This window comes from Lepeophtheirus salmonis, chromosome 14, assembly GCF_016086655.4.
Source record: "Lepeophtheirus salmonis chromosome 14, UVic_Lsal_1.4, whole genome shotgun sequence".
In the NCBI taxonomy this organism is placed as follows: Eukaryota; Metazoa; Arthropoda; class Copepoda; order Siphonostomatoida; family Caligidae; genus Lepeophtheirus; species Lepeophtheirus salmonis.
This window is the reverse complement of record NC_052144.2, coordinates 6,274,457-6,295,535: the sequence shown is the minus strand read 5'-3', so window position 1 is coordinate 6,295,535 and position 21,079 is coordinate 6,274,457. Positions and strand designations below refer to the sequence as shown.

Genomic DNA, 21,079 nt, shown 5'->3' with positions numbered 1-21,079 from the left:
TATCGTGTTGTATATGTAAAATCAGTTCACCTTAGATGCCGTTTGAAAGAAAAGATTTCGTAAAAAAACAACTTTTCTCTACAGTTTTGTGATTGTTTTAGTGCACGCCAAAGATGGACACCAGCAAATACAAAATACAGCATATTCTACAGTTTTTCATCAAGAAAAAGCTTTATGCCCTCATACTGTAACAGCCAATCATGTTGTAATTTGGTTTAGTCAATTCTGTTCCGGTAATTTTGATGTCAAAGAAGCACAATATTCTGTTGAAAATATGGATAAGTTAATGGAAATAGTCAAGTGCGTCATGTAAGCATTGTTTTGATTGCTAAGGAGATACACATCAATGAAAAAGAATACATTAAAAATAATGGATGTGTTTACTACATTTATTATTTTCAATATGAAGCCCTTTGGCCTCAATAATACGAATCCTACGGCTCCAAAGTAATTAACAGACCCTAAAAAAAATAGTAAGACTGAAGGTTTGTCCTTTTCTCATTTATTCATTTCTTGAGAACACTCACACTCAAATTTGATATACATGCAGCATAGGCCCTAGCCTCGATATAAACTCATATGCTGTAATCAAGGAGGTTGAGGTTAGGCAAGAATGGAGTCCAAAAGTTTTTTTAAAAATAATTTCATCAAAAAAAAAAATATATATAAATATATATCCTTGATTTTACCAATATAGTTATCTGTAAGGTCCTTTCCTCAAATAAGATATTGTTTTATTCCATGTACAGTTGACCCAGATATGTTTAATCTCATTTAAATCTTGTAGACTTTGGTATTGGTGCACCCATGCCTGAGATTTGAGAGCGAATTTCGTTAGGCATTTCGAAAATGCGTTTATGAATTTGAAAACTCACTTTATTCTTTAATGAAAGCAATAACAGCTGATAACAACTCTAGAATGTCTTTAAAACAAGAGGGTCGAATTTTAATTATTTATACGGCCACATTTAAGTTATATTGCAAAAAAAAACAAAAAAAACAACAACAACATTTTATAGATGAGCTAAATCGGAATAAATATATTGACACACATACTGTAAATATTTGATCCCTTCCCGATTTTGTAAGTTTCCCCACTGATTAAATTTTTTTACGAGATGGAGATCTGGAGACTGAGTAAACCAGTCCATGACCTGAACGAGCTTTTTCTGGAGCAAACCTTTGTTGTCAGGGTAGTATATTTTGGGTCATTGTGCTAATAAAGTTTCCATTAGACGATCCTTTTTTAGTTTCCTTGCCTGAGGGAAGAGGGCTGCCGATCATGATTTCCAAGAGGATCAATCCTTTCTTCGATACTATATTTTCCTTCCCACTTAGGAGATAAATACCCTTAAAAAATAACTTGCTTGACAATGGGGAGAAATGGCCTCCGTGCGAGAGGGGGCTGTATTCCATCCCCAATTAATAAATTTTTGTTTGGTACTAGAAGTAAATCAAAATTAAATTATTTTTCAAAAAAAAACAGCAAAAAAACAAACAAACAAGCTCCTCCAAAATATAATTCTGTGGGCAAGCCTTGAGGCTATACAAATAATTTTTCATCCTACAAGCACTTTTTCCCCCATTAAATGTTGTTCACTGCTAAAATAAACCTAGCATCAAATTTAGAATTTTTTTGTCAATTGGAAAAACTTACAAAATCGGCAAGGGATCAAATATTATTTTTTTCATTTGTATCTACATTAAAAGCCCCTAATATATCCTTAGCTAAAACCCCAACTAATTCCAATTTATAAAAATAAATATTCATCAAAGTTAATATTTCACAATTCTGTAACATCTTTGAATATTAATTAGAATTTATATTACACATTAATTTGATTCTTAGTAATCTATAGTAATATTTCATTGTTTTTCGATCTTTCTCTCCTTACGGACCCTGCTTTTATTTGGAGGGGGGAGGAACAAATTTTGTGCGAATATTTGACTTTAAGATTTTTTTTACTAATCTTATGGAGGCCAAGACGTTACAAGTATAACCAACGTGTCAAGACTAAATAACTTTATTTAGAATCAAAAATAATATGAATAATTAAATAAATATATAACATCCTCTAGCATTTTAAAATTGATAGGAAGACTGTGGAGCAATGGGGGATCCATATCCACCAGGGGCAGGAGATGAAGGACTTCCATATCCAGATGAGGGTTTATTTGATGATTTTCTCTTAGGAGAGGGGCGACGTGATGGAGGAGATGGTTTGTTATATTTAGCAGAACCAGACTTAGAACTGGATGGAGAACCATAACCATTAGAAGGAGCACCATATCCAGCAGGAGCTGAACCATAGGCATCCAAATCTCCAGCTGCAGCTTCTCGCTCAGCTGCTATTTCTTCATTACGAGAGTACAACTCCTCAGCTTGAGCACAGTCAAAGTTGAACCACCAGTCACAGATGAAATACTCTTGATTGAAGAGAGTGCCGTTGGGACAGAGGAAAGAATACTTGGCTAGACCACCAGAAGCATCAGCACCGCAAATATGAAAGGCTTGACATTGAGCCTCTGGATCTGCATAGTATCCCCCTTCAATTTGTCCATCACACACAAAAGAAGTTTCTGGTACTTCAGAGTAAATGGGGTAGTCCTCTCCAGGAACTCCGGGAATGGCATCAGCAAGAGCTGCAATAGGATCAACTTCTTGCTCTAAACCACTACCGTAACTACTCTGAGATGAAGCATATTGACCTAAAGGTGGGGATCCTCCAAATCCAGGAGGTTTATCAGCAACGGAGAGACTCAAGAGTGCCGAGGCAATGATAAGGGATATGCTCTGAAAGGATTTCATGTTTTTGCTATTGCTTTTCAGGATCAAGTGATGCCTTCTTTACATTCTTGTGTAGTTTATATATGTAGGTACATGCGACAAGGAGTTAATGTATGAATATTGTTCACATAGGTATGGGTATAATGAGTACCTACACACATAAATGTAAATCGGGTGCCCTCCTTTTGTGCTTATTTTTTTCTTAAGTCATTCTTCCTCATGTTATATATTTATCTCTTTGAGTATTTATAAATATTTTTTTGAGTAAATTTATAAATTAAACATTAGTTATTATAAATTGTATTTCTTTCTTATTTGAATGGAATATTATATATTGAGAATTAACAACACTCTATCTGTTATCATCAGTTATAATTTTTCCAACACCTAATTCAATATTTCTATTACGTTTTTTTTTATAATAATTTTCTTTATTTCAATTGATTTTTATCATTTCGGTATTTTGTAAAATAATTTTTGAATATTTGTATTGTTGACAAATTGTTTATTGATAGGTTTAGATAAAAAATACAATCATAATATTGCTTTTTAAATAGGTTTAACGTATTCAAATAGTAAACTTCTAGAAAACTTTTGACTTGGACATTTTATATATTATAAATTTGTATTTTTTATTTGAGTGACATAGCTATTTGTCATTTATTATATAATTGACAAATAGTATTTGATTAAACGGCTATGTCTTTTTGATTTATTAATTAATCAATTTTTAAATCTTTCTTGTTTAATTATTAATAATATTTTAATGTTCCTAGAGATTATAACCATTTTCAATTCGTATACTTAAAAAGTAAAATATATATCCATCAATTATAATTGATGATAATAATATTTATAATATTCAATTTTGAAACATTTCCACGCAACTTTACGCTTATATTTTATTACAAAGTTAAAAGTTAAACTAAAAAATCAATCAAAATAGTAAATGTTTTAAAGTAGTTATAAAAAGTTTATTCTTTAATTTTAGCAATAATAATAAGCTTTTTGCAAAAAAAAAAAAAAAATATTACATTCCATAAATGATCCTTCATTTTACTTGATTTTTGTATGATCAACCACATTTTTTTGAATTTGCATGAATAATAATTTAAAAAAATAATGTACTATTTGATCACTGAATTTTTATCAATTATTATATCATAAAATTTTCATTTATATGGTTATTTCATTCCAAAATATGGTTTTGAATAAAAAAAAATGTAATTCTTAATTACAGGCTTTCATGGCCAAACTTATTACGTTTTAAGGCTTTAATGGCCATTTTCTTGTTCTATGGCATATATAACAATAATAAATGTGGGGTTAAGCCGGTAGGCAAAAATGCTGTTGCATAATATTACCCAATGCACATTTCTAAACATTGCCTATATTTTATATTAAAAAAATTTTTTAGGTCTTTTCACAAATATGTATGAATTATTGTCATAAATTAAATTTACTTCATTATGTTATTTAACTAATTTTACATAATCTACTATAAAAATTTTATAATTATATATGTATTCCTCCGATACAATTAAATATTTATCAAAGTACTATTACGGGTACAAAACTTGTACTATTTATAGGTATTTACTATTGATATCCTCCGGAGGTTGCAATCCATTCAAAAATAAAGACAATAATTCAAATGATCATTTTAAATAATAAACATTCTTGAAATATTTAAAATTATATTTCACAATTCAACTAATTTAATTTTGACTGAATATACAACGATTACGATAAAAAAAAAACAGTTATAATTTATTTATGATATGTCTACAAGGAAATGAAATACTTATTAGAAAAAAAAATTGTCTATAATTTTTAGAAATAAAATTTAACCTTAAAATTACAAAAATTACTTTTATATAATACATTTTTTCAACCAGAATATGTAGAAAGAAATAGCTGTTTGAAACTTTTAAGTTGTCCAAAAATTGGTTATCTTTTTAGTGATGTAAATCGTGTGAATTTTTTGTTTATTCTTTTTTCAGGAAATATTAATCTGAAAAATGAATTTTCTTTTCCTTAGCACTTGTCATTTTTATTCAATTCTTTCGTAGTTAACTTCCTTTCCTAAATAGAGTCAATTATATTCAAAACCTGATTCAACATTCGTTTGAGCTCATAACAGACAGAGAGTCACCCTAATGATTTTTTACTGAGTTGTAATTTTAAGTCCTTGTTCGACTCAGAGTAGAATTGGGGATCGACATCACAGTAATTCTTGCCAATGCCCTTGTTTATTTCTTTCTCTCCCTCCTCCCTTTTTGCAGCTGATTGTAGCTGATTTCCTCAAAATATATTTTTAAATTGTAAATTTACGATGTTGATTTGATTTTTTTTAATGCCCTTAGTACACACGATTTTTGTCATTGATCATCTCTGAAGAAACTCTTAAAAATATATTTGCTATACAGAGCTTATTTCTCCAAGCGAAAAGGATAACGAACATCTCTTATGCTAGGCTACACAGTCCACTGAATATTGGAAGACTGTCTTTGATGAGCGTCTCAGAAATATGGAAGGTTCCGAATTTTTATTTGTTGGGAAAAATGTGGAAATATTTGGAACCCTGGTATTATATGCTCAATGACTTTCTAAAAGAGATACAAGTCTTTCTTATTAATAACCCGTATGCTAGTTTAAAAAAAGTTATGGATAATTTTGCATTATAGTCCAAACGTACTCAGTATTTATGTAAAGGGTGCATGTATATTACTTATAAATTTGAATTATCTCTCGGCTGGGAACTGCCCATAGGAGGACATTTAATTTTCTGGAAGCGCAAACCGTCTCGCCGATATTCCTGTGGACATTTGTTGGTCAAATTACTAAACAATTCCATAAATCAAGGTAACATAATTTGAAAGATGTCGAAAGGCCCTTTTCAGCGCTCAGAATGAAAGTTTGGACGGTTTCTACGTCACAAATTAAGGCGGTGTTTCGAAAAATCTACTTTTTGTGATTATTTGAGAAGGAGATACATCAACGAAGAAGCAGATAAAAGGATCAAACGATAAAAAATAAATATTTGACATCCCTGAGTGATGGTTCAAATATTGCTTAATCACGGGAGGTTGGAGCCAAATTCTTCAAAGACCATCTCTTCTAGAACTGCAAGCTTTTAAGAGAAACTTATGCATGGATCTCATCTGACCTGCTCAAGAACGTTTGGACAAGAATTGATAGAGATTAATTCTTAGAATACAATTGCTGAAAGAGAGGAAGAAAGATTAACAATATTATTATTAAAAATCAACAAATAATATATACAAAAATAACTAAGAAAGACTTCAACCTTACAGACATAATCCCCATCATTAATTTATACATCAAAGTTATTAAAGAAATGGGTTAATTAATCGGCTGTTTTTGTCTCTATTTTTTGTTTTGATTTTTCTGAATTTTACTATTGTTTTTAACCTGAAAAGTTTTATATTTCGATGACCATTTTTTTGCTTTGTTTAATTGTATTTTAAATCTGTTTACGTGGTGTACTAAGCTTTTTTCTTTTGATTATGTGAAAATTCTTATATTTATTGTGAATAAATTTACACCAGCTGCAAAAAAAATAATCATGGAATATTTTAAATTTTATTGATATACTCGTATATTTAAATTAAGCAGATATTAAGGTGATATTTTAGTGAAAAGTTGTTTTATATTTTCAAGGCTCGGCAGAACTTTTATTCAATATATGAACCCATAGCTCTAATAATTCCATCACTACGAGGCCTAAATCCATTGCAGACCTTGACTATGTAGTAGACTCGAGCTTGGTCTATTCATTCTTGATGGCTGCCTCTAGAGACAGGACAGTCCTTTGAGGAGTAGCACAAACTCTTTCCTCCAGACACGGCTAGATAAATTTGGGGCTCGTTTGTGGAGAGGAGGGCGGCCACATGTTTAGGTCCCAAAAGTGTGGAAAGTTGTCTCTCAGGAAGGCCTGAGTCTTAGCGGCGCGATGACAAGGAACTCCTTCTGGAGTAAACCATTGTTCCGTCTGGATTTTTTGTTCTGAAAACATATCTCACTGAAACTGATACAATCTCTCAATATTCGGTTGTGATAAAGCGGCTGTTCTACTTATTCACTGTGGCATCAAGGTTCAAAATTTTATCGTCAGAAAAAAGGAAAAATTTGCCTGAATTTTTGTTGGCCTCGAGATAAATTGGAATATTTTTGTTCTTTTTAATCGTCTCAGCTTGCTGTGTTTAAAGATAAGATGTTTTGTTGTCCTCCTCTGTGATTTTTTAGGAATGTTATTCTGGATTGAAAATGATAAAATGTGTGCCACTATAAAATATCAATCCTATATATACAATTATAACTATGCTCAGGAGTGTGTTAGAAAAATATAAGTTCTTAGGCTGGTCGGGGCCCAAAAAAATTAAATAGAGTATCTTATTATTCTCCCTCTCTCCAGGGTATTATTAATTATACAAAAATTTTACAAATATTTTCGTAATAAAGATAGTTCAACACAAGGATTCATTCTTTCTGATGACTGAATTAAAAATAATTTAGAGTATTAAAGCATCTAAATATTTGTTCTTGTAGTGATGTGATTGTCAAATTTGTTTTGAAATATTTATGACGTCATTCGTAAATACAACAATTATTAATCTAAATTTGAAATCATCTTTGCATGATGTCAAATCACTTAAATTATCCAAAATATTATTGGGGTATTTGGTGAAATTAATTATCCTTCTATATAGGTACAAACTATTTGGAGACATTCAAATAATAAAATTCATAGACAAAGGGTTGTCACGCATTTTTTTTTTTACTTTCATATATAAAAATTAAAAATAGGATTTTAATGGTTTTAAATTGTGAATCTGTTCTCCAAATGGAATACAAATATTATTCGAGTGATAAATGAAAGAATAATATGTACTCCTATTTTTAATCTTCAGATTCTTTTAAATTGCAATAAAATTTGTAACAAAAAATGTTTTTTATATAAAAAAATGAGTAAAAACAGGCAAAAAAATAATTGGGCTTCTAAGTAGCATGTGTCAATCATTCGGATGTGTGAAATATTTTCCTTTCCATTTTAATGGGGACTTCCATCAAAATTAATTATCGTTCTGTATGTAAAAGATAGACTATACACTTAAATTGCTAATTATGTATGAAAAAATATCATATTCTTATATACTGAAAAGTTATGCAGTCTACTACACAAATACTCCATTCTAGAAATTATAAACATATATTTCATAATATTTTTATTTATTTATTGAATAATTGTAATATATATTATAATATAATATATTAATATGGTGTATCTTGTTTTCATAACCAAAAAATTAATGTTTCATACACGATACCAAACTGAAGGTCATAATTAAAGTTAAAACAAGGTATTTATATATTCAAGTTAAAAAATGTGAATCTTTTGTCCATATTTTGACTTTTCATCAATACTTTGTTTTTTGAAATTGCACTAAAGGCCAAGGAAAAATATTTATTTGAAATTTTTTGCGCATAAGAACAAATTCTATGACTACCAGAACACAAAAACAGTTTCAAGCTTTTAGATCTACACATAAAAATCTACATATCATCGTATATTTTATTAAACCCACAACATCAGCAGAATATCGCATTTCAAAATATAAAAGTATAATAAACGTGTTATGTCTAAATAACTTTATTGGAAATCAAAAATGATATGAATAAGTTAATAAATATATAACATCCTCGTGCATTTTAAAATTGATAGGAAGACTCTGGAGCAACGGGGGATCCATACCCACCAGGGGCAGGAGATGAAGGACTTCCATATCCAGATGAGGGTTTATTCGATGATTTTCTCTTAGGAGAGGGACGACGTGATGGAGGAGATGGTTTGTTATATTTTGCAGAACCAGACTTAGAACTGGATGGTGAACCATAAACATTAGAAGGAGCACCATATCCAGCAGGAGCTGAACCATAGGCATCCAAATCTCCAGCTGCAGCTTCTCGCTCAGCTGCAATTTCTTCATTGCGAGAGTACAACTCCTCAGCTTGAGCACAGTCAAAGTTGAACCACCAGTCACAGATGAAATACTCTTGATTGAAGAGAGTGCCGTTGGGACAGAGGAAAGAATACTTGGCTAGACCACCAGAAGCATCAGCACTGCAAATATGAAAGGCTTGACATTCAGCCTCTGGATCTGCATAGTATCCTCCTTCTATTTGTCCATCACACACAAAAGAAGTTTCTGGTACTTCAGAGTAAATGGGGTAGTCCTCTCCAGGAACTCCGGGAATGGCATCAGCAAGAGCAGCAAGAGGATCAACTTCTTGCTCATAACCACTCAAACCATTACCGTAACTACTCTGAGATGAAGCATATTGACCTAAAGGAGGGGATCCTCCAAATCCAGGAGGTTTATCAGCAACGGAGAGACTCAAGAGTGCCGAGGCAATGATAAGGGATATACTCTGAAAGGATTTCATGTTTTTGCTATTGCTATTCAGGATCAAGTGATGACTTCTTTACATTCTTGTGTGGTTTATATATGTAGGTAAATACGACAAGGAGTTAATGTATGAATATTGTTCACATAGGTATAGGTATAATGAGTACTTACAGTACTTACATACATAAATTTAAGTCGAGTACTCTCCTTTTTTGTTTACTTGTTTCTTACCTCATTATTCTTTATCTTCACAAAAATATTTTTGGAGTATTTATAAATAGTTTTTTCGAGTAAATCTTTATATATAAAAATAGTAAGTCAAAATTGTCCATTTTCTATTATAGGTACAAACTGCTTTGTTTTCTTTTTAAATTATTTAAAAATTACCAGTCTCCCCACTTTGTAGCTTTTATTATTAGTTAGAACTTTGTCAAACATACCTAAGATAAATTTTTGTTTAGTTAAGGATTTACTTTTATTCTTTAGTTAATCTTAGTGCTATTTCATAAACCAAAGCAAATATAAGCAAGTTTAATACATCACCAAATAGTTTTTAATTAGCTTCACAAAAATTTTGTTGTAATTGAAGTATGATCTTAGTTTTCGATCTTTAATTTTCCAAGGCAATTTATCGTTCATTTTTTTTAAATTTTATAGATTTAACCCTTCTATATTTTTTTAATACTGTAGAATTAGAAAATTCATGAAGTTAAAATTAATAGTGTAATTGATAAAAATCAACCTAAAAGTACTAAAAAGATTAAGATTATTAACAATATCACAAAGAAATTTTTTAGTAAATCCGTTTCCTCTTGAACATTTATCATGAAATGCCCCATTTACAGGGTTGATCTTATCTAGTGGCACGCATTTTATTATTTTCAATCTGGAATGACATAGGGATGAAATTACAGAGGAGACAACAACAGGACAAGTTGAGGTGGTTGAAAGAGCAAAGAAGATTCTAAAATTTCTTAAGGCAAACAAAAATTATGGAATGTTTTATTTTTTTTGATTATTTTTTTTTTAAAACTATTGATGACACTGTGAATAAAAAAAACAGCCACCTCATTTTAACCGAACATCCAAATAATGTCTCTGCTTCAGTAAGACATTTCATCAGAAGAAAAAATCCAGCTGGAACCACGGTCTTGGGCGTTGTGGAGCCTGCCCTCCCATTTATGTGGAGAGCAAGGAGCAGCTCAAAAGAAAGTGCTACTTTGGGCCAGAGAAAATTCCAGGGACAACTTTTTTTTGTCACTCAAGACGAAGCTACATGTCATTGGACCACTAAGACCCAAGTGTTCGTGAGAGACAACTTTCCGTACTTTTGCCACCTCAGGAAGTGGCCAATCTTTTCTCCATCCCCAAAACCCCTTGGACTACTCTATCTAGGCGTGTCTAGAAAAGAGTGTTCAGTCTCTAAAGGCATCCATCAAGAATGAGTATACCAGGCTTGAGTCTGACTACATAGTCAAGATCTGCAAGGGATTTATGCCTTCTATCGACGCAATTATTATAGCTAAAGGCTTACAGATAGAATAAAAGCTATGGCGAGCACTATTTTCAGATGATTTTGTTAAACGAATGTGCTCACAAAATCTAGCATTTAAATTTCATTCTTGATAAATTGAAAATAATAATATGTGTTCCACTAGATAAGATCAACCCTGTATATACGAGTACAATCATTACAATGCTCAGGATTTTGGATTGAAAATGTTTTTTCAATAGATTGGTTGCGACACAAAAGGTCTGTTATAGGTAAATCGTGGAAAACGATCAAAAAATGTAAAATTTCTTATTATTTTCCTTCCCTTTTCGTACAAAAATAGCACATTGCTGAGATTTATTCTATCAAATGACATCATTACAACTAATTGAAATGTAATAAGGGTCTAAAGAAAGTATGAGTTGAAGTAATTATAATGTCATTTTTACAAAAATTCGTATTTATTCGTTCACGGTATAACTTTGTAAACTATATGTCCTTTTGATATTAAGAAATGGATTTGAAATCTGGAATCCTTCCAGAATCTCTCTGATTAAGTCTTTAGATAATTTACAAGTTAGGCTTGTGTCGTTTTTTTCTTCATTGGGAGAAAACAAGAACTATAAATGCAAAATTAAAAGACTTAGCCTCATCCTTCTGTGTCATAGACGTCCCATTAAGGATGAAGTTACACTCCAGTGAATTTTGAACAAAAAGTTAAACCTATCATCCCAACCCCAGATACCAAACAAAGGCTACCTCTTCCACGAAACAAGACTCTCTGATCAAAACACAATCAACTTCCCGAAACAAAAAATATACATTTTTGAACATGGTTTTTTTATAAATTTTTAAAATTACGGGTTAAAAAAGAAATAAGTGAAAACTGCGATTTTTTTTATGTGCAAAAAAAAATGAGCTTCAAATGAAGTATTGGATTAGTTTTACAAAATAAAGTATATAGAAGTTTGTTTGGAAATTCGTTTGGATAAAAATTGACTTATAAAAATGGATGTTAACTGAAATATCTGTCATTTTCTGAATAATTTTTTAAATTTTTTCTCATTTTTCATCAAACGACAATTTAGAATTCTTTTTTTAAATACTACAAACCGATGCATTTGTGACATAAAATTTGAAAATTCGGAATTTCAATTGCTGTAACATTTAAATACATAATTTTTTGGAATATTTGAACCTGTTATCAAGAGTTATTTTTCGACAACATTATTCTTCATAACTTTTTGCTTTTGCAACTACGAAAAAAATTTGTAATATGTTTGTGCTCTTCTTTACTATTCAAATAAGTGCTATTTTCAACTTTTTTTTTTCAAAATTAGTAAATAAAAAGTTTTTTTGCAATTTTCTACACGAATTTCGATTTGGGAATTTCTTGGAGAAAATAAAAAATGGAATTTTGACGTAGACAATGTATGTTTTTTGAAGTTTTTAAAACAATATATTTTTTTTAAATAATCATACTAGTGCTACTAAGCTTACAAGAGCCAATAATAAGATTTTTTTGTTCTGAGGAGTTCATATTTTCTAAATAACGTATTTCTATTCGAACTCAAATATCAAAAGTTGACACACAACTCCGAAAAATATTGACATTTAGTTTTCTTAATAATTAAAGGTGTACTAATTTTTCACACCTTATCTTCTTCATGATTTATTTCTTTGTCTATCATGTCTAACAATTCAAACTACTGCATGCGTGAATTTACTAATAATATATGGAAGATAATGGTAGTTTTTCAAAATGTAAAGTCCAACCAACTTATCATGTAACTTTATTGGAAATCAAAAATGATATGAATAAGTTAATAAATATATAACATCCTCTAGCATTTTAAAATTGATAGGAAGACTGTGGAGCAACGGGGGATCCATATCCACCAGCGGCAGGAGATGAAGGACTTCCATACCCAGATGAAGCTGTATTTGATGATTTTCTCTTAGGAGAGGGACGACGAGATGGAGGAGATGGTTTGTTATATTTTGCAGAACCAGACTTAGAACTGGATGGTGAACCATAACCATTAGAAGGAGCACCATATCCAGCAGGAGCTGAACCATAGGCATCCAAATCTCCAGCTGCAGCTTCTTGTTCAGCTGCAATTTCTTCGTTGCGAGAGTACAACTCCTCAGCTTGAGCACAGTCAAAGTTGAACCACCAGTCACAGATGAAATACTCTTGATTGAAGAGAGTGCCGTTGGGACAGAGGAAAGAATACTTGGCTAGACCACCAGAAGCATCAGCACTACAAATATGAAAGGCTTGACATTGAGCCTCTGGATCTGCATAGTATCCTCCTTCTATTTGTCCATCACACACAAAAGAAGTTTCTGGTACTTCAGAGTAAATGGGGTAGTCCTCTCCAGGAACTCCGGGAATGGCATCAGCAAGAGCTGCAATAGGATCAACTTCTTGCTCAAAACCACTACCGTAACTACTCTGAGATGAAGCATATTGACCTAAAGGAGGGGATCCTCCAAATCCAGGAGGTTTATCAGCAACGGAGAGACTCAAGAGTACCGAAGCAATGATAAGGGATATGCTCTGAAAGGATTTCATGTTTTTGCTATTGCTATTCAGGATCAAGTGATGACTTCTTTACATTCTTCTATAGTTTATATATGTAGGTACTATGTACTGGAGACACAGAGTTAATGTATGAATATTTTTCATATACGTATAGGTATAATGAGTAAATAATAATATAAATGGGGTGCCCTCCTTTTGTGTTTACTTTTTTATTTACTCATTCTTCCTTATCTTCACTTGAGATATAATTAAATCTGGATTTTTATTAATATTTTTTGAGTAAATTTTTATATTAAAAAAAAGTTATTGAAAATTGTCTTACTTTAGTTATAGGTACATATTGTCTTACATTAATCAATTATTATATTTGAAACTATTAAAAACCAACGACGCTGTAGCTTTTATTATTTGAGTTATAACTATATAAAACATAATTAAAATAAACTATTGTTTACTTATCTACTTTCTTTGTTTTTTTAAAATTTTGTTTGCATATTTGTAACAACTATATAGTAATTATCTCAAGTTTTTAGTCTTGTATAGCGTTATACTACTTATCTTATTTTATTACAATTTATAAACTCAAAAATAATAAATATGGATTATTTCCTACATTAATTTAACAAATGGTTTTTTTTAATGCATTATATAATTATATTAGTTCTAATTTGATACATATATATAATTAAGATAAAATTATGATGAAAGGTTTATATGATATAACTTTTACAATTCTAAAATCATCTGTTTGCAAAAAAAAAAAAAGTTTGTGGATATGAGTTCTAGTACCAAAATATATATCTGTATTCAGTTACTTTTAGGAGCAATTCACTTGAATTTACAGAAGTGTACGAAGGATGTTGTTCGGGTAGGAAGCTAACTTTAAATTTTGACGATTTTAATTAACAAAAGACCATTTTTTATGCATGTCTCTTTATGAGAAGCTAAATTTTTGTTTATTTCATAAATTTGTCGAAGGGGTACACAATTGATGGGCCTACTTTGAAACCAATTTACTAGAGTACTGTTACTTAATGCAATAGTACTGCTTTACCACTATAGTTCCATTACACCAATCAACTCTAATGTATACTAGAATAGTTAAATTATGGGCTGTTGAGATGAAAACCTTAATGTGGTTCAATTTGGAATGACCCCATATCATTTCCTAATAATATGTATTTGAACTTAATAAGTAACTTTTGTGATATTCTTCAAGACTTTACACTTTTGATGAACAATTGCTTGTAAAGGTTGATATATACATACAAGGTTGATGTTATCTATTGTTAGAAAATGAGTAGTGAATTGGTCTTGCACCACAAAAATGAACCAAAAGTATAGGCAACAAAGAAGTGACTCGAGAAGAAGGACATTAAGATAATGGAGTGGTCTAGCCAGTCTCTGTACCTCAATCCTGTATAAAATATTTTAGAATGAACAAACCTACAAAATAGGAAAATGATAAATATTTCTTACCTATACTGTAAATTATAAGAGACATTTTCACAAAAAAACAGATTTGAATTCAATTTCGTATGTGGTAAAATTGATAGTAGTTCTGTTCAGAAACGAAATATTGGAGCTATAACTTAATCCAACTCAGACTTCTGATGTCATATAAATAAATACATAAGCATTTTCATGAACTTTTGATTTGTGGTATTTAAAAAACGAATGCTATTATAGATCAGTATGGATTTTTATAAAATCCAAAGCCACCTAAAGACAGGGCACATCAAAGTATTTAAAAAAAGTGCAGAGTGGTAAAGTTATCCAAATAGGATTACAATCATAACTTAATTTATATTATATAAAAAAAGAAAATTAGATTTCAATTACATACCCTTATTTAATGAAAAAGAATTGATAACATCTACAAAAAAATAACAACCAATAAATGAATTTATGATAATTAAATGTTAAAACCTGATAATTTTCTCACTGTTGTATAGTTAAAAATAGTTTAACTTGTTAAAAGTATCTATCCATCACAAAATTAAAGCTAAATCATGCATATGTATCAACATATTATGTAGAACTTCTGCTTTGTTCCCTTATATTTGTAATTATTACACGCATTCCTTTATAATATGGTTAAGATCTTTTTTTTGAAATGGATTTCCAATATTTTGTAAATTTGATAAATATAGAAATATTGTACAGAGATTTTTTTCTACCCAAATCCTACTTAAACAGCATCGAGAGTTAAAATAATAGCCAAAACTTCTAACAAAATTAATCCTAGAATCAAACAAGAGAAAATATTCTTAAACGTTTAAATTGAAATGAAAATAAGTGTTAATGACTTGCAATGGATAATTATATTTATAAAAAATGAAACATAAGTACATCATTTTGAAAAAATATAATTATAATAGACAATAATTATGTTGAATTAAATATACAAACATACTATAAATATTGTGTATGCAAATCTTATCTTTAATTAGTATTTTAAGCAATATATAAGTAATATTCATCAAAGTTTTAAACCATGACAATCGTACAATGTCCTTCTATAATACCCTGCATTTTCATATTATAACTAATTTGTTTCTTAAAAATCTATAAGTTAATTATGCCTAAGAAGAGTAATTATCACATGTAATGCAAGATAATGTCAGTTTTTCAAAATATAAAAGTATAACCAATATATCATGTCTAAATAACTTTATTGGAAATCAAAAATGATATGAATAAGTTAATAAATATATAACATCCTCTAGCATTTTAAAATTGATAGGAAGACTGTGGAGCAACAGGGGATCCATACCCACCAGGGGCAGGAGATGAAGGACTTCCATACCCAGATGAGGCTGTATTCGATGATTTTCTCTTAGGAGAGGGACGACGTGATGGAGGAGATGGCTTGTTATATTTTGCAGAACCAGACTTAGAACTGGATGGTGAACCATAACCATTAGAAGGAGCACCATATCCAGCAGGAGCTGAACCATAGGCATCCAAATCTCCAGCTGCAGCTTCTCGCTCAGCTGCAATTTCTTCATTGCGAGAGTACAACTCCTCAGCTTGAGCACAGTCAAAGTTGAACCACCAGTCACAGATGAAATACTCTTGATTGAAGAGAGTGCCGTTGGGACAGAGGAAAGAATACTTGGCTAGACCACCAGAAGCATCAGCACCGCAAATATGAAAGGCTTGACATTGAGCCTCTGGATCTGCATAGTATCCTCCTTCAATTTGTCCATCACACACAAAAGAAGTTTCTGGTACTTCAGAGTAAATGGGGTAGTCCTCTCCAGGAACTCCGGGAATGGCATCAGCAAGAGCTGCAATAGGATCAACTTCTTGTTCAAAACCACTACCGTAACTACTCTGAGATGAAGCATATTGACCTAAAGGAGGGGATCCTCCAAATCCAGGAGGTTTATCAGCAACGGAGAGACTCAAGAGTACCGAAGCAATGATAAGGGATATGCTCTGAAAGGATTTCATGTTTTTGCTATTGCTATTCAGGATCAAGTGATGACTTCTTTGCATTCTTCTGTGGTTTATATATTAAGGTCCATGTAGCTAATGTATGATTATTATTCAGATACGCTAAAAGTAATTACATAAATGTAAATCGGGTGCCCTCCTTTTTGTGTTTACTTTTTTTTACTCATTCTTCCTCATCTTCACTTGAAACAAGCATATCTCTTTGGGTATCGTTTAACAATTAATATGATCATGTTTTAACTACTCAAATGATCTTTCCTTTTTCTTTATTTTTGATTAAATTAAAAATTATTGGCAAATAAAAACGTTGTATAACTTTTGGTTCTAATTTGATATAAATATAACTTAGATATACAAACCTCTATTTATTTTAGTATTGTTTATTTTTTTAGAGTTGATTTAACTAATTGTTATCTTAATAATATTTTAATATCTATAGCTGATACATCATGTTTTAATCCTTTATAGATTGGCATAATGTCATGTTAACTATCTTTTATTAGACTTTATTCTTCATTCAAATGTATTTATTTTAAGGGTCTTTAAATCTTTATAATATAATCAAGTTATATTCAATGAAAAATGATTGACATGTTAATTATGTCAATGTTTAAGTATTTATTAATTTCATTTAGTGATACATCTAAGTTCAAATTATTTAAAATTTACTTTTAGTAGGTAATAAAATGTCATTGTCTTTTTTATAATTAATTAATAATTTTTAAATATTTTTTTAGTAATTAAAAATAATATTGAGTTTTGAGCTTTGAGTGCATATGGTACTCCGATTCTGAAGGTGAGGATTTCGAATTGGAAAAAGATGAAGAATATGCCCAACCACCTCAATCAATTTCTTCTGATTCTGATGACTATTCTGAGGTTTTTGACAAGCCTGTCGGTAATTAATTTTCTTGAATACCATTATTAGTTTTGCTATATATTAGATGTATTTATTAACAACTAATTGGTATATTTAACATTTCAAGAAATGCCAGGATGCAATCAAGGGACTCAATTCCCAATTGTTAAGAAACATAAATCAACCAACTTATTAGAAGAGTCAATGTATGTTGGCAAGAATAACACAATCTGGCACAAACAAATAGGAAATGGAGAAATTTCAGCCCGTTTTAGCCAATAAAACCTATTGAAGGAAGTGTCAGGCCCATCATCATTTGCAAAACATAACATAATTACAGATAAAACATTATCAGCTTTTGAACTCTTGATCGATAATTATATTATTGATCACATTGTAAAATGTACAATAGTTGAGTCTTGTTCAAAACTTAAGAATGATGTATGGACAACCAACACACGAGAAATACTCCAACTGATTGTAATAATGTATACGAGAGGAATCTTAGCCAAAGGGCAGCCGACAGAAGTCATTTGGTCAAGAAAATTGGGGATCAATCTCTTTAGGAATACTATCCCTCGCGACAGATATAAGGAATTATTGATATATATCCGCTTTGATATTCGTTCCACAAGATCACAAAGACTTCAAAACGACAAGTTCGCCTTGATTTCAATGGTATGGGATCGATTAGTCAAAAATTTTAAGTTATTATACAGGCCAGGTGAAAATATTACCATTGATGAGCAACTATTCCCAACAAAAGCTAGATATTCATTTACCCAATATATGGCTAAAAAGCCTGATAAATTTGGTATAAAATTTTGGTTAGCAGTTGATGGATCGTCCAAATACTTGGTAAATGGATTTCCTTACTTGAGAAAAGATTCTCAAAGACTAGCAAATAAATCTTTATCAGAATATGTCGTAATGAAGCTAATGGAACCATATTTGGGTAAAGGGAGGAATGTTACAACAAATAATTTCTTTACGTCATTGTCTCTTGCAAATGAACTTTAGAAAAATAGGACGACTATTTTAGGAACTATGAATCGTGCTCGCAAAGAAATACCTCCTGAACTAAAAGCTACCAAGCAAGCACTAATTTCAAGCTTAATCTTTGTAAATGGTGGCAAAACATTGACTTCTTATTAAGGGAAAAAAAAGAAATGTTTTAATTTTGAGCTCTGCACACAAAAGTGTTAAAGTTTTAGATGTACGGGAAAGGTTACCAGAATCAATCCAGTATTATAATGAAACTAAGTGTGGAGTTGACTTTGTTCCACCAAAATGTCCTCTCGCCAATGGTCTTTACAAGTTTTTATAATATTTTGGATTTTGCTGTTATAAATGCTGTTATCTTGTACAGAGTAGTGACTGGTAAGAAAATAACTCGTCGCCAGTTTTTTGAATAATTTGATTACCGAACTTATTGGTGAAGATGATGAATCAAAGGATGATATAGAAGAAAATAATCAATTATTTCAATCACAATGAAACTGTTCAACTAAAAATAGAAGCTGGTATACAGTCAATTGTACAAGAAAATCACGGCGCTTAGCAAAAGACCTGTGGTAAATGTCAGAGATTCGTATGCAAGCCTTGTATTGGTACTGAATAAACAATTGTAACTTTAAAAAAATGCTAATTTCTTTATATATGTTATTATAAAAGTTATGTTTATTTTTTTAAATAAGTAATAAATCTTCAAAGAAAATAAAAATTAACACATTAGTTTTAATTTTATCACCACTAACCATTACAAATATTAAAAAATAAATGGGTATCATTTTTGATATCCACCGTCGTTTAAGGGGGGTCGTTACTATCCGTCGTTCTAGTGTCAACGGACACACCTGTATAACCGAATAGAATAAATGCAGAAAAAGTATTAAATCAATGAAAATGGGATATTAAATTACATAGTTAAAGATTTATTTTTTAAATCAGGAAATTTCCTCATTTTTAGGTAGTGACAAATAATTAATAATGTACAGAAATATCAATACATTTAAAAATTAAAACTGAATCGCACAAATGTATCAGGCTATTTTACTGAACACGTCCTTTTTTGCCCATTATATCTATAATTATGACTGACATTTTTTTAAAGAACATGATTAGGATTTTTTAATTTGGAATCCTGAGGCTTTGTGAGTTTTATAAATACTTACATATTCAATGCAGATTGTTTTCTAGTTCAATTGTAATTGGGAGGCACCGTGAGTAAAGATACTACTCATAAATTCTTACACAACTTAAGAATGAAACTTGAAATATAGTAATACCATATTTATATAGAAATTGAAAATGAGTGCTACGGATTTGCAATTTATATATATAGAGAAAATAAAACATAAATACTAAATTTCCCAATTACATTAAGACCAACAAAAACTAACTTTAAGCAATAAATGCACCTACATATTATAAATATTGTACATCCAAATAGTTTCTTTAAATAATAATTTAAATAATTCTTAGCTATATAACTATTAATCTGAAGGTTTTAAACCATCAAAATCCAGCGATACCCTTGAATATGACTTTCCATTTTTATATATTTGTGAGCAATCTATGATAATAAGATAATGTTCCCTTTCAAGATATAAAAGTATAACCAACATATCATGTCTAAATAACTTTATTGGAAATCAAAAATGATATGAATAAGTTAATAAATATATAACATCCTCTAGCATTTTAAAATTGATAGGAAGACTGTGGAGCAACGGGGGATCCATACCCACCAGGGGCAGGAGATGAAGGACTTCCATATCCAGATGAGGGTTTATTCGATGATTTTCTCTTAGGAGAGGGACGACGTGATGGAGGAGATGGCTTGTTATATTTTGCAGAACCAGACTTAGAACTGGATGGTGAACCATAACCATTAGAAGGAGCACCATATCCAGCAGGAGCTGAACCATAGGCATCCAAATCTCCAGCTGCAGCTTCTCGCTCAGCTGCAATTTCTTCATTGCGAGAGTACAACTCCTCAGCTTGAGCACAGTCAAAGTTGAACCACCAGTCACAGATGAAATACTCTTGATTGAAGAGAGTGCCGTTGGGACAGAGGAAAGAATACTTGGCTAGACCACCAGAAGCATCAGCACCGCAAATATGAAAGGCTTGACATTGAGCCTCTGGATCTGCATAGTATCCTCCTTCAATTTGTCCATCACACACAAAAGAAGTTTCTGGTACTTCAGAGTAAATGGGGTAGTCCTCTCCAGGAACTCCGGGAATGGCATCAGCAAGAGCTGCAATAGGATCAACTTCTTGTTCAAAACCACTACCGTAACTACTCTGAGATGAAGCATATTGACCTAAAGGAGGGGATCCTCCAAATCCAGGAGGTTTATCAGCAACGGAGAGACTCAAGAGTACCGAAGCAATGATAAGGGATATGCTCTGAAAGGATTTCATGTTTTTGCTATTGCTATTCAGGATCAAGTGATGACTTCTTTGCATTCTTCTGTGGTTTATATATTAAGGT

At 31.0% G+C, this 21,079-nt stretch overlaps 5 protein-coding genes across 5 annotated transcripts; all 5 read right to left on the bottom strand.

The window, feature by feature from the left end:
* Positions 1–2,008: 2,008 nt before the first annotated feature.
* Positions 2,009–2,843, bottom strand: LOC121129790 (uncharacterized). Its single transcript, XM_040725514.2, has one exon. The coding sequence runs from the start codon at positions 2,807–2,809 to the stop codon at positions 2,084–2,086; it is 726 nt and encodes a 241-aa protein (XP_040581448.1). The 5' UTR covers positions 2,810–2,843; the 3' UTR covers positions 2,009–2,083.
* Positions 2,844–8,448: 5,605 nt separating this feature from the next.
* LOC121129722 (uncharacterized) lies at positions 8,449–9,270 on the bottom strand. The gene has a single exon (XM_040725442.2). It carries the CDS (start codon positions 9,254–9,256, stop codon positions 8,522–8,524), a length of 735 nt encoding a protein of 244 aa, XP_040581376.1. The 5' UTR covers positions 9,257–9,270; the 3' UTR covers positions 8,449–8,521.
* A 3,190-nt stretch (positions 9,271–12,460) lies between these two features.
* LOC121129731 (uncharacterized) lies at positions 12,461–13,323 on the bottom strand. Its single transcript, XM_040725448.2, has one exon. It carries the CDS (start codon positions 13,287–13,289, stop codon positions 12,564–12,566), a length of 726 nt encoding a protein of 241 aa, XP_040581382.1. The 5' UTR covers positions 13,290–13,323; the 3' UTR covers positions 12,461–12,563.
* Positions 13,324–15,917: 2,594 nt separating this feature from the next.
* Positions 15,918–16,788, bottom strand: LOC121129340 (uncharacterized). The gene has a single exon (XM_040725053.2). The coding sequence runs from the start codon at positions 16,761–16,763 to the stop codon at positions 15,993–15,995; it is 771 nt and encodes a 256-aa protein (XP_040580987.1). The 5' UTR covers positions 16,764–16,788; the 3' UTR covers positions 15,918–15,992.
* A 3,420-nt stretch (positions 16,789–20,208) lies between these two features.
* LOC121129339 (uncharacterized) lies at positions 20,209–21,079 on the bottom strand. Its single transcript, XM_040725052.2, has one exon. The coding sequence runs from the start codon at positions 21,052–21,054 to the stop codon at positions 20,284–20,286; it is 771 nt and encodes a 256-aa protein (XP_040580986.1). The 5' UTR covers positions 21,055–21,079; the 3' UTR covers positions 20,209–20,283.